The following is a 13,046-nucleotide window of genomic DNA, read 5'->3' as shown; positions in this document are numbered from 1 at the left end:
CGGACCCATAACTTTGCGACGGGAAAAGTTAGCAAAAGTATCCCTTCAGTCGAATACGAAGAGTTTCGGCCCGCCATGGCCAGGTGGTAAAAGCACTCGGCTCGTAATCCGAGGGTCATGGGTTCGAATCCCCGTCACTTCAGACATGCTCGTCATTTCACACGTGGGGGCGTAATAATGTGACGATTAATCCCACTGTTTGTTGGTTAAAGAGTAGATCAAAAGTTGGTGATGGATGTGATGACTAGCTGCCTTCCCTTTAGTCTTACACTGCTAAATTAGGGATGGCTAGCGCAGATAGCCCTCGTGTACCTGTACGAAATTCAAACCAAACCACAAACTTATGTCTCACTTCTGTGTTTGTGTATGTGGGTTTGTCAGCAAGATTTCTCGGAAACGGCTGAATGGATTTGGACTTTGATTCAAATGTGATTAATATTTGAAGGTTCAACGTCACAGTAAGGTCACGAAAAAAATCCCTGCCTCTTAATATAGGGACCGAATTTTCACATTATTTTTGCTCTATAACTCAGTCATAAATGATCGGATATTGATTAAACATGGTGTACATATGTATAATAATATTCCTTATTATCCTATCAAACATGGTTTGTGTCCATTTATAACGACAGACATACGGTCACATTTTTGAAGTCCGAATATGATCAACGCTGAGGGGCAGATATGCGCCCTACTGAGTGCCCCTATGTTTGATTTTGTTAATGTTGGGATGTATAGAGTTAATGTGATTGAAATAATTAAGTGTACATTCTGCAGATGTCAATCCCGCAATCGTGTCGTCTACATATCTGTACCAAACATGAAACAAAACAAAAACTTAACATACTATGAAATCAAATAAAGACAGCCGTAAAACTATGCTCACCAGATAAAATTAACGACGAATTAGAGAAGACAAAACAATACTTCATCAGCATCAACAAGTTTCCTACACAAACCGTAGAAAACATTATACGCACACACCTAAACAAAAAGCAAAATCAACTAACAAAAGTAAATATAACCCACGAATTAAAAAAGCACGAAACCATATACGGCTGCATACCATATATTCCCGACATCAGCAGAAAAATAACCAACAGTTGGCAAAAACTAGTAACAAAATATGATATTCTAGTTAATACCAAATTTATTCAAAAACCAGGCACAAAACTAAGGTCTATACTATGTAAAAACTACACTGACAAACACAACACCAACATTATTTATAAAATACAATGTGATAACTTTGACAACTTCTATATCGAAGAAACAAGTAGAAAAATGATAGCCAGATTCAAAGAACACAAAAAGTCACCTTCACACGTTTTCGAACACTGCAAATCAAATAAACACAACATAACCATATAAAACACCCAAATACTAAATAAAGAAACAAACATAAACAAACGCAAAATTAAAGAAGCCTTACGTATACAACAACTCAAGCCCAAAATAAACCAATACAAAGAAACACTTTAAAACCTATATTAATAAATATATCCAACATCTAAGCACGCCCTCTATATTCCTACACTCAATTACACAACCGCCTTCAAACATGTGGTCAGCTACCGGTCAGTAACCTTTTCTTTCTTTGTGAACCTGACGATGACCGAAGGAGGTCGAAACGTTGTTTGTTCCTCTACTAGTGCTTTCTCTATTCATAGCAGCCGTTTTTAAATATATAATTTTCTATACAAGGGGTTTTCTTGTCATCACAAATTAGTGAGGATTATACCTGTCCTAAATGTCCGAGTTCTGGTCGTTTAGACCACATGCTCAATACCTGTTCAGGTTGAAAATTCCAATCAGTTATTCAGTTCCGAAACAAAATATAATCGTAATACGTCCAATTTCAATGGGTATATTTATCCATATTGGTTGACTTGGTGAAATCATAATATACAAAAACATAACATTATATATTTTTAACAATGAGGACAGCGACATCATGTTTATGTCCTAAAATTAATAAATTTCAACTCCTTTTTATAATGATTGATATTTGAGCTTTTTTGACTAATTACAGATGTAGTTCCAGAACTTATTTGAGCTTCAAATAAAGAACAGTGTAGAGTAAATCTTTTACGCATTTTTTTAAAATTAAGTGTGAAAAGTAACTGACGTAAGATATATAGAACTTCTTCCTAAATATTTTATCTATTACAAGTAAGTTTTTGTTGGTTACGGAAGAAAAAAAGCCAAAAGTGAAAATGGAAAAAAAATTGAAAAATGGAAGCCAAAAGTGAGATGCTGTTATTTAAATGGTAGCTACAATATCAATATACGATACTTCATATTTTGTTTCATTTATTTTTCCAGATCTAATTGTTTTAAAAACAGCATGTTTGCTGACTGTGTGGAGACATTACTCATGCACTCGGAAGAAGAGAATCTTATCAAAATGGTGGATACCGTGTACGGGAAGTGACGTCAAATATTAGTACTTCCGTCGTCATAACCAGAATCCAGTCATTCCTTTTTGTTTCGAAAATAGGTTTATGAGGTAAAGAGACAGAGAGAAGAAATAATCTAATGAAACATTTTACCTCATACAGCTAAAGCGTGTTTTTTTTTTCCTAACTATTTATTTTTGCCCTAGCGTTTGTAAATCTGTTCCAAACCTAATATCAGGGAAGTTGATGTGTTATCTTCGTTGTTTGCTCTTATATACCGTCTAAATTTCAACTATTCTTGCAGGAAAAATTACGGTTTATTTTCTGTTTTACTTCAAATAAAGGGCTCATGGTTTATAATATTTATTTAAATGTATTGTTATTTTATCGTTTACACACACACATAAGCTTATATAAAATGTGTTATAATGTACAAGTGTTTCCTTTTCATTGAAGTGTTACAAATTTTTATGTAAAATAAAAACTTTTTCCAGTTTCATTTCTACATGTTGTTTTACTTTCACCCATACTGTTTCGCAGATTTCTCTATTGTACATTTTTAACATCAGAAGATTTAAGGTATATAATTTACATATTCTAGGGCAACGTCAGGATTCTCTTAAAGGTATTTGTTGTTATTTATAATTCACATTTTTTTAGATACGTAAATACCGGTGAAAACTCCATAAGTGTGTCATAACGGAAACTTGATAAAGAACAAGTTGTTTTGAACCAGATATTCCCACAAATTGTATAAATAAACTACATACTGTCTAGTTACTACTTAGCCCCCCGCTAGTACGGCGGTAAGTCTACGGATTTACAACTCTAAAATTAGGGGTTCGATTCCCTCGGTGGGATCCACAGATAGCGTGATATAATTTTGCTAAAAGGAAAAACACACACACTCTAGTCACAACTTAATCAAAAGTTATATATATAGATATAAATATGTGTGTGTGTTTTATATAGCAAATCTACATCGGTCCATCTACTGAGCCCAACGACGGGAATCGAACCCCTTATTTTAGCGTTGTAAATCCGTAGACTTACCGCTGTACTAGCGAGGGAGTGGATAAAATTGTGTAAATTTTGTTTTAATAATTATTTTGCACATTATTATATCGTATAAGGTAAATATACTGCCACTTAAAACTTTCAGTTTAAACACCCTTATATGCCGTATAGAACTGAATGGAAATATGTAGATGGGAACAAACAACCAAAGCCTTCTAAAAAGTACTTATTTGCCCCAGCATAGATGAAAATATTAAAGATGTTAGTACGATGTATTATGGTATGGTACTTGCCCATTTAATCTGTATTGAAAAGGGGGCTCGCTGGCCGTTTAGGGCGTTTCTATATTACCTATAACTTTTCCATATTACTGTTGGTGATGGTGAAGGGTATGTTTGTTGTTTGGCATATCTTCAGGGTGCTCAGCAGCACTGGGATCAATAAATTTTGTGCACCCACAATACTCAAGGAGCTGGCACTTGTGCTTTTGAATAAGTTATAGTTGTACTAAGGATATTGGTTTCACTCTTAACCTAAAAATAGTTTTCGCAACTCATGGAATTAATGTTTGATTGTGGACCAAAAATGTATTCATTCTTACTCTTAGACTCCCCATCTGGCGACGACCCTACTATTAGAACCGTTTTAAAAGTTAAAGTGTCTCTTTTTTTTTTCAACACTTCATTGTTTAACACTACTGACACACACCATCAGTACTATAAGTAGATCAAAGTACGTATTTACACTATATTGATCATGTAATTTAAATGTGAAGTCCACACTATAACAAAATCGTAGATTTATGTTTCATTTCAATGTTATATTAATGCTAATTTCCGATCAAAACAAATTATCTACGCAGATGAAAACTCAAAATTAACTCATTAAACAATATCACTGAATGAAATATTATGTCTTTATAATCAATAGAATGCATCGATTTATCAGCCTTAACTGTATTTTCGGCCTTATAACATCTTATAAGGCTTAGGGTAATTCAGAATCATATATTGAGTCATCAATGTCAGACAAACTTCATAATAAAATAAATAACATTGTTAATAAAACTAACATTAAAAATAATATAACGTACTTAAAACGCACAACAATTAGAAGGGGTTGAGGAATAATTCGTGAGCGTTTTTTCAAGTTAAAAAAATATATTCATAAATGAACGCTTTCGCAAAATATTTCATGTCATTTGGTAGATAATTTTTGCTCTAATAGATGGTGTGTTTGATTTTCATATGTCTTTAATTTTTGCTTTCATTTTCAGCTCATTAAATGGAATGTCAAGTGGACAAAATCGAGCATTTTCGACACCATCTGCTTTTCGCATTTAATTTCTTGCAATTTCGTTTAAAACAATGCATACTATATACCTAGGTATTACATGAAATAAAGTATCATAATAAATGTTTTGGGTGTAATGTGTTCATGCATTGAAGTATTGTATAGTCTTGCATGTAATGCTTGAATGAAATTATTTAAAAACGCTCACGAATTATTCCTCAACCTAATATTATAATTGAGTTCCCGCCTCTTGAAAAGCGTTTAAAAGGTCGTGAACTGTAGTGGTTCACAATAAAGCTTAGAATCCACAATACAAACAATATCATAAAGTTACGTTTCTTTTATATGCAATATTGATATATAACGTTATAGAATTCACATTATAACAATATTTCACAATTACACTTCTTTATATAAGATACTGATAAGATTTTAAACAAGTACACTCTAACAAGGTCTCACAACTACACCTCTTTTATATATACTATATCGATAAAATATTAGGTTATTAGTGCACCACTGATATACATCAATCTTCTCAATCAGAATTTGGATTTCACTACAATCATCATAACGAATAACTTCTGCACAATCTCTGCCATTATCAAGAATAAATCCACAGTTTCGAAAGCACTTATTATGCATTTGACTGAATGACTTAAAAATGCAATTGCATCTAACACGTCAGTTTTCATGGTCACTTCAGATGTTCTCTTGCAGTCGTCCATGTTTGCAATAATATGCTGAAGTATCAATTTTCTGTATTTCAATTTTATACACTGTATAATTCCATTATCTAGTGGCTGTAGAACTGACGTTGTACATGGAGGTAGAAATACTACTTAAGCATTTGAAAGTTGAACTTTTAGGTGACAAGTTCTGTTATCGAGGAAAAGTACAATATTCCTATTTTCTTGTTCCATTTTGTTGTTTAATATGTTCAAAAATTCTTCGAATGTAGCACTTGTCATCCTCGCTTTATTATTCGCTTTCCATTCCACAGGAAGTTGATTCTTCCTCAAATTCCTGAAGCAGCGCGGATTTTTACTTCTTCCTATTACCCATGGATTATCTAGTTTTCTATCAGCAAATGCGACGAAAAGTACAGTCAATCGTTCTTTCGAATAGCGACCTCCGGAACACTTTTCTCCTTAATCTGCAAAGTTTTATTGGGAAGAGCTCTGAGAAAGAAAGCTGTTTCGTCTGCATTTGCAATATCCTTCGGGTTGTAATGACGAGTAAATTGACCCTAACCCTAACCCTAAATTCATTAGGAGATGACATGAATACTTAATAGCCTTTAAAAAAAAAAAATTAGGGTATTTAGTAGCTTTTTTTTTTTTTAAATGAGGGTATTAAGTAAATTTTCCCTAAATTTTAAAATTAGGGAAGATAGGATTTTTTTTTCGTGTGAATTATTTAAAGAGTAGAATTTTGCATTTAAAAGACAAATATATTTCTACAAATCATGATCCTAATTTAACTGCAAAAATAATGACGGCAGAAAAAAAGAACAGAATATATTTAACCAATACTTACTATAAACAAATGTCCATGAATTTATTAATATTTAAACAAATTATTGATTAAACAATAATTTATTAATAGTCAGAGAAATTATTAATTAAATAAGAAATTAATATTTAAACAAAAACATTTTTTTCCGACTTACTCGGCTCTAATCTTACTTGTTGATAGATGAGGTAGGTGAAAGCTTTCCGTCCGCGTTACGCAGGTTCCGCTACATAGAGGGCCTTTTATAAGAGAAATCTTAAGATAATGCTGCAAATATCTGATATTTCCGGCTTTTACAGGTTTCCACCCTATGCAGTTTCCGACTTAGACAGGTTTTACTGTACTTTAGCAATGCTAAACAAGATTCTTATTATTACTAAGCCTTGTTACCAGCGGTTCTTCAATTTTTATGTTTTCGGACCACCTGGATTAATTATCTCGGCGAATTACAATGGAATCTATACACTATGTTACCACTTCGTTTTCGATATGCACCCCTCTGGCTCAGCGTTAAGTATGATGGCTTTTAACTCTACAAATCGGGTTTCGATACCAGTGGTGAGCAGAACATTCATAATTAACTATGTAGCTTTGTACTTAACATTAAATAGACAAACCTTTTCAACGACTACAGAATCTGAACTACTATTATGAGGTAATGCAATATAAGTATAATATGGAATACAGTACTACATATCTTTTATCTACCCTAACTATCGACTGTTATATTTTTTAAAACATACTTTTGTTTGTATTTTTTTTCAAACCGTATAAATGTTTTTTTTTAAAAAAACGAATACCTTAATATCATATAAACAGATGTGACATAAACAGAAATAACTCTGATAAAAAAGGAAATAAAAAAACGTGTAGGAAATCTTAACACAAAACGTAAACTTGGAAAAAGGAATAGAAATAGTGAAGTGATATGAATTTAGTATTATTAAAACATAAGTTATACACACAGTTTCAAAGGTACTGTAGAAAGTTTTCCTTACATGGAACAGAACGTTTCATTTTCATCTGGTTATAAAAACCCATTAAATTAGCTGCATAGGTCACATCAACTTACAGGGGCAGCAGCAATCTTATTTGTACAGGGCACCTCAGCTTAAACAGTAGAATACTATCTAAATTGTACAGATTAGGTCAGCTTACCAAGCCAAAACTAACTTAACATGTAGGTCAAGTCAACTCATAGGGGCAAAATTACCTTAAATGTATATGTATCGTCAGATTATAAAGTCAAAAGGCTATCTTAACATGTAGGTTGCATAAGCTTATAGGGGTGAGGTGTATAGTTAGCGGCAGATTACATAGAAAAACTGGCTTAATTGGATAAGTGGCACCAACTTACAGGGCAAACAAGCTCTAAGTGTATACATCACATCGCCTTTAGGAACGAAACCTACGTTAAAAGTATAAGGTTACGTCATCCTACAGGGAAAAAAACTATCTTAACTGTACAAGATTCATCAGGTTAAGAGGCAAATATTATCTTAACTGTATATCGTGTCAGCTTTCAGGGGCAAAATCTATCTTTGCGTTATAAGTCACACCAACTTACAAATGCAAAAACTATTCTAAATGTATAGTTCACATCAACTTACAAGGTCAAAAGCTATTTTAATTATATTGGTCGCATCATCCTATAGTGGCCAAAATTATCTAAGTGTTTACATTCTATCATCTTACGGGTGCAATAACTATATTAACTCTATTGGTCACAACAGCTTACAGGGGCAACAGCAGCCTTAAATGTATACAGGAGAACATAAAGAATAAGCCTTCTTTTCACCAAACAAGCATCTTGCCCCCTAGTGTGTATGCATGGTTGCCATTTAAGGAGCCTTAAAACATAGTTTTTTGGTATAATAATAATAATTTGAACATATTAAGTCTAACATATTCATTCATAATAATCAGAGGATTATTAATTGCAAACGTAAACGTGTACAATGTAATTAATGTTCAGTATCTGGGAAAACCACCCCTAGAATTATGTGGGACTTGCAGTCGTCTAGGATGGAACCAATGAGATTTGCAATTGAAACTGTGAAGAAGCTTTCACTCTAATGCAGTGGACACCAATTTAGTGGAAAATTGGAGTTTTTATTTGCACTCTTTAATCAACTCGATTGACAAATAAAATATCTTTTCTACTAAAACGTAATCATAATTTGATTTTAATTCGAGTAACTGTATAAATGTTATGTTTAACCTTATTCTTTACAGATGTTATCCTCTTTTTTTAATAACTGTGTAAAGAATTTACAATTGTAAATTTATTTCAGTGTCTACGTTTATTTCTCTAGTTTTCTTTTTTGTATGTGACGTATATTATTGACTGTGTATTGCGCAAGTCCCGCCTGCTCTCGGAACTTAAAGATAATTCTTGAATGTGAGAATCAACAATATCTGTTTCCGAAAACGCGCTAAAACATTGTTGAAAATTGTAGAGTTTCACGTGATTTGTTTAAAAAATGCCAGCCAAGAGACAGAAAAATAATAATATTCTTGGGATAGCTACAGTCAGTGTGCTATAGGCCTAGGAAGCTATAAGTGTCATTAACGTCTCTTTATCGGAAAACTACAGAATTTGACCAGGAAAGTTATACACTTTGAACATTACAAACCGTTCAGCATCAGTAAATTACTTCGGACGTTATTATTTCTACGAGGACATTAAATATCTCCCTCGCCGGAAAAAGTGAACTCGTAAAGGTGTGAGGCAAGCCAAGAAAGAAGTCGTTACGGCGGTCAACCCAACTAATTAACTCAAGCAAGATGTGTGGCAATATTAACTCACATTTTCTTTGATTGTCGTGAACCTGGGTCGATAAAATATTCAGTTTTAGACCGGATTTAAAACTTAGTACTATTTGTAAGTTTGTAAAACTGTTGTATATGAGCTATCACTTGTAATAACTATTAGTAATAACCGTTATTGTAAACTGTATTGTTTTTAAAATATATTTGTGTTAGAAGAGGAAATTGTGTGTATCAATCTTGTTGGCAAATAACATAAATTTAATACATATTAACATTTAATTAACTACTAAGCTCAAATTCAAAGTTCCGATTAGTTGACACTGTTGTAACGTACATAATAAATCGGAAACCTGTCCGAAATAAATTATAATACTTAACAATGTTAAAAGTCAAGTGTTAATAAATAAAGCTGTTACTAACATCATAATAAGTGAGTTACAATCAGCATCCTGGCACATTTCTAAACCAGGGTGGTCGCTAACTACCAGACGTATTCTGGGCTTCGAGCCCAAGAAGCAGCCATTACTTAAAATAATTAAAATATAAATGCTATGTAACATGTAATTTGCGCAAGATACATTTGGGACACTCACCCTCTGGGCCAGCGACCAGTGATGTCTTTAGTCCTAGCTGGAATCATCGGTTATTCTATACTTCAATCAGTAAGTGGTCAAACAAACCAATCACAAAATCGATATCATAATCACCTCAATGTAAAAATATTAATAAACTGTTTAACATTAAAATTACCGATGGAGTCGTAAGACACATCTTTGTAAACTAGTTACGCACCAAAATGGTCCGTAATAACATATGAAATACACACAGAAATTTAATAAAACAACGGTCAATATGATAATTAATCCCACTTTGAGGTTTCCTACACCAGAAAATTTATCATATCGTCCCATTTTGTTTTTGGTCATTTCTTTACATTAATGACAAAACATAAAGGTAATAAATTACACGATGCAATAGGTAATCTTTAGTTTTGATTATTTTGTATATTATAACAAGATACAAAATAGCTATATGCTCTAGCCATCATTAATTTTTTAACTGATAAGCAGAGGAAAGATAAATAGCAACAGCGTTCTTTCAATTCTTACGCGACTACAATGAAATGGCAACTATTCTAACACACATCCAACCACAAAGGGTTAAAGGTAAATTGAAGTCACACAACGTGAACCATAAACCTTTATATTCACAGTCTGGAATGTTAAGTATTTAGTATATTTCGTTTTTCACCAACAGTAAGCGGTATAGAAATAAATCAATAATTTGGAGATGATAGAATAAACTAATAATATTAATATCAGAAGTAGAGTTTGGGCCAACTCATCTTACACTACGACATTATGACGAAATACAACCTGAAACTAATGTAAGTTAAATGTTTACTGTGAGAAAAATAGCTATACAGACTAAATGTATTTCCGCAAGAGCCTTCTGTGGCATAGCGGCATATCTAGGAACTTACAATGCTAGAATCTGTGTTTCGATATCGGTGGTGTAGCTTTGTGTTTAATTACAAATACAAACACTTTCGCGGGTTCCCCGAACGTTGTCTGTTTCAAGTGTAAATAAAACCAATATTAAGAGTAACAAATATTTTTATTTCCTGCTTTTGAAGTTCTTATGTCATGCTCTTTCGTACCTTACAGAGCACTGAATTATTATCGTGATTCACTGACGTCACGACAATACAAATTGGCAAAGTTAAGCGTCTCTTATGTGACGTCATTTTATTGTCTACTGACCAGCCGACAGACAACACACTACTCTATAATGGTGCGAGGGAAGTAACTTAAATGTTCGTATCAATATCTCAGTTGTAGTTTCTGTAAAAATAATTAGCACATACCCGAAAGTGGGAAACTATGGTATGGAATGTCTTTTTTTTATTAAGTAACACAATACATACAATATATTGTAAGCTACAAAACTGCTCAGAAAAACTGAATGATTGAGAGGTAATCAGGAAGATATTAGTGACGATAGCTGCGTGCATCATCACATATACCGTTTAATAAATGGAAGGTTAATCGTTAAAGGGATCTATTTACAAATAGCTGCGTGCATCATCACATCTGCCGTTTAATAAATGGAAGGTTCCATCGCTAAAGGGATCTATTTACAAATAGCTGCGTGCATCATCACATCTGCCGTTTAATAAATGGAAGGTTCCATCGCTAAAGGGATCTATTTACAAATAGCTGCGTGCATCATCACATCTACAGTTTAATAAATAAAAGGTTCCATCGCTAAAGTGATCTATTTACAAATAGCTGCGTGCATCATCACATCCACCGTTTAATAAATGGAAGGTTCCATCGCTAAAGGGATCTATTTACAAATAGCTGCGTGCATCATCACATCTACAGTTTAATAAATAAAAGGTTCCATCGTTAAAGTGATCTATTTACAAATAGCTGCGTGCATCATCACATCCACCGTTTAATAAATGGAAGGTTCCATCGCTAAAGGGATCTATTTACAAAATAATCCACTTGTAAAATACAGTAGCTAGAACAGTAGGACAATCTATGTGTTTATAACCACTTCTACTACTATTCTTTTAATGTACTAGTGTATTTAAGGTGAATTTGCTAGAATGTAAGGAGAGTTAGGAATAATTGATATAATTTTAAATCTCTGTGGTGTCAAAAGTGCTTACATGTGTGTTGGCGTATGTGAAGTTAAGATAAAGAGAGTTACATATATATATCTTATTGCGACTATTTTAATCGTGTGGTACGTACTGAATCATCGACCATAACGTTGTAAATGATTGATCCAGCATCATTTTTGATGGAGCTGAATAAAATTATATGCTTTAGCTTGTGTTGAAGTGTTTGTGTTTATGATAAAGAAAGTTATATATATTCTGTATTGGCTCCTACCAGAATTGGATTAAGGGTTAGACAAGCCTAGAACTACGTGTTCATACTGGGCCTTTTGTGAATGCGACTAATGACTAGAGTAAAAACAAAACATCAACTAAATCTCAAAAGTTTTTTTTTTTTATACTTTTGAAGACAAAAGGAAAGTAATAGTAACAGATATGAAATACTGTATACTCATTAAATGAACAATATCAGATGTTTCTTGTATGTTTTCAAGTGATGTTTTCATACAAACAAAATTTGCAACTGGATAACAAAGCGTCTAGACAGAAAGAAACCACGTTTAAGTATAATTCAGCAATCTGCATTCACGCGCACACGCACGCCCATATGTCTCGGGCACATACATAGCATGCTCACCAGTGCAGTAGCAGATGCCACCTGTACCAAGTTAAACTACTGTCTTACAAGCTCTTCTGTAACAAAAACATTTATGATAAGTTTGGATTCAAGTGATTCAAATAAGCCATCTTCTACGTATAAGTGCCAATGAATTTATCCTGTCTTGGCACATTATTGATCAAAGTATGTTCTTTATCCTTCTTATAGCGTCGAGACTGATCTTTCTCCCGAACAAGTGCCTGAGCCACAGGAACATCCTTAAGATTATCATGGCGTTTAGGAAAGTTGAGTTTAGAAATTTGTTACATATAATTTGCCTAGCAGAAGGGGCAAATTGAACAATTTTTTCCTGTGCTCGACTCGTTATCTGAAAATCATGAGTTCGAATCCTTGTTACACCAAACATGCTCGCCCTTTCAGCTGTGGGGGTGTTATAATGTGATGGTCAATCTAACTATTCGTTGGTAAAAAAGTAGCCCAAGTGTTGGCGGTGCGTGGTGATGACTAGCTGCCTTTCCTCCAGTCTTACGCTACAAAATTAGAGACGGCTAGTGCGGATAGCCCTCGAATAGCTTTGCGTGAAATTCAAAACAATCAATGTATCCTTAAAATACTGTCACTTACCTTGATAGAACTGACCGAACTCTTTTTCTTGAATAAAATCCGAGATCTTTGAAACCGAAGTATCAAAGGATACATACATTTCTAACCCAGCCTAACAACTTAGGCCTAGTCACATTTTAGGCATACTGCTTAAATATACGATAAGAAACTATATTTCGGACGCAAACTCTGAGGG

At 33.4% G+C, this 13,046-nt stretch overlaps 2 protein-coding genes and 1 long non-coding RNA gene across 6 annotated transcripts in view; 2 read left to right on the top strand and 1 right to left on the bottom strand.

Moving 5' to 3' along the window:
- LOC143223474 (crustacean hyperglycemic hormone-like) overlaps positions 1 to 2,879 on the top strand; it is a 20,931-nt gene extending 18,052 nt beyond the window's left edge. The window contains exon 3 of one of the 2 annotated variants that reach the window (XM_076451506.1): positions 2,326 to 2,879. In XM_076451506.1, coding sequence (XP_076307621.1) covers positions 2,326 to 2,434 — 109 coding nt within the window. In that variant the 3' untranslated portion in view covers positions 2,435 to 2,879. The remainder of the gene's footprint in view (positions 1 to 2,325) is intronic. The other variant, XM_076451505.1, reaches the window with a different exon arrangement.
- LOC143223476 (zinc finger CCCH domain-containing protein 15 homolog) overlaps positions 1 to 13,046 on the top strand; it is a 282,471-nt gene that overhangs the window by 80,204 nt on the left and 189,221 nt on the right. The gene's annotated exons all lie outside the window — the stretch shown is intronic.
- Positions 1 to 13,046, bottom strand: part of LOC143223475 (uncharacterized) — an 18,510-nt gene extending 5,464 nt beyond the window's left edge. The window contains exon 1 of the long non-coding RNA XR_013012925.1: positions 12,872 to 13,046. This is a non-coding gene — a long non-coding RNA (uncharacterized LOC143223475). The remainder of the gene's footprint in view (positions 1 to 12,871) is intronic.

This window comes from Tachypleus tridentatus, chromosome 8, assembly GCF_004210375.1.
Source record: "Tachypleus tridentatus isolate NWPU-2018 chromosome 8, ASM421037v1, whole genome shotgun sequence".
NCBI lineage: Eukaryota > Metazoa > Arthropoda > Merostomata > Xiphosura > Limulidae > Tachypleus > Tachypleus tridentatus.
This window is presented reverse-complemented; position numbering and strand designations above follow the sequence as displayed.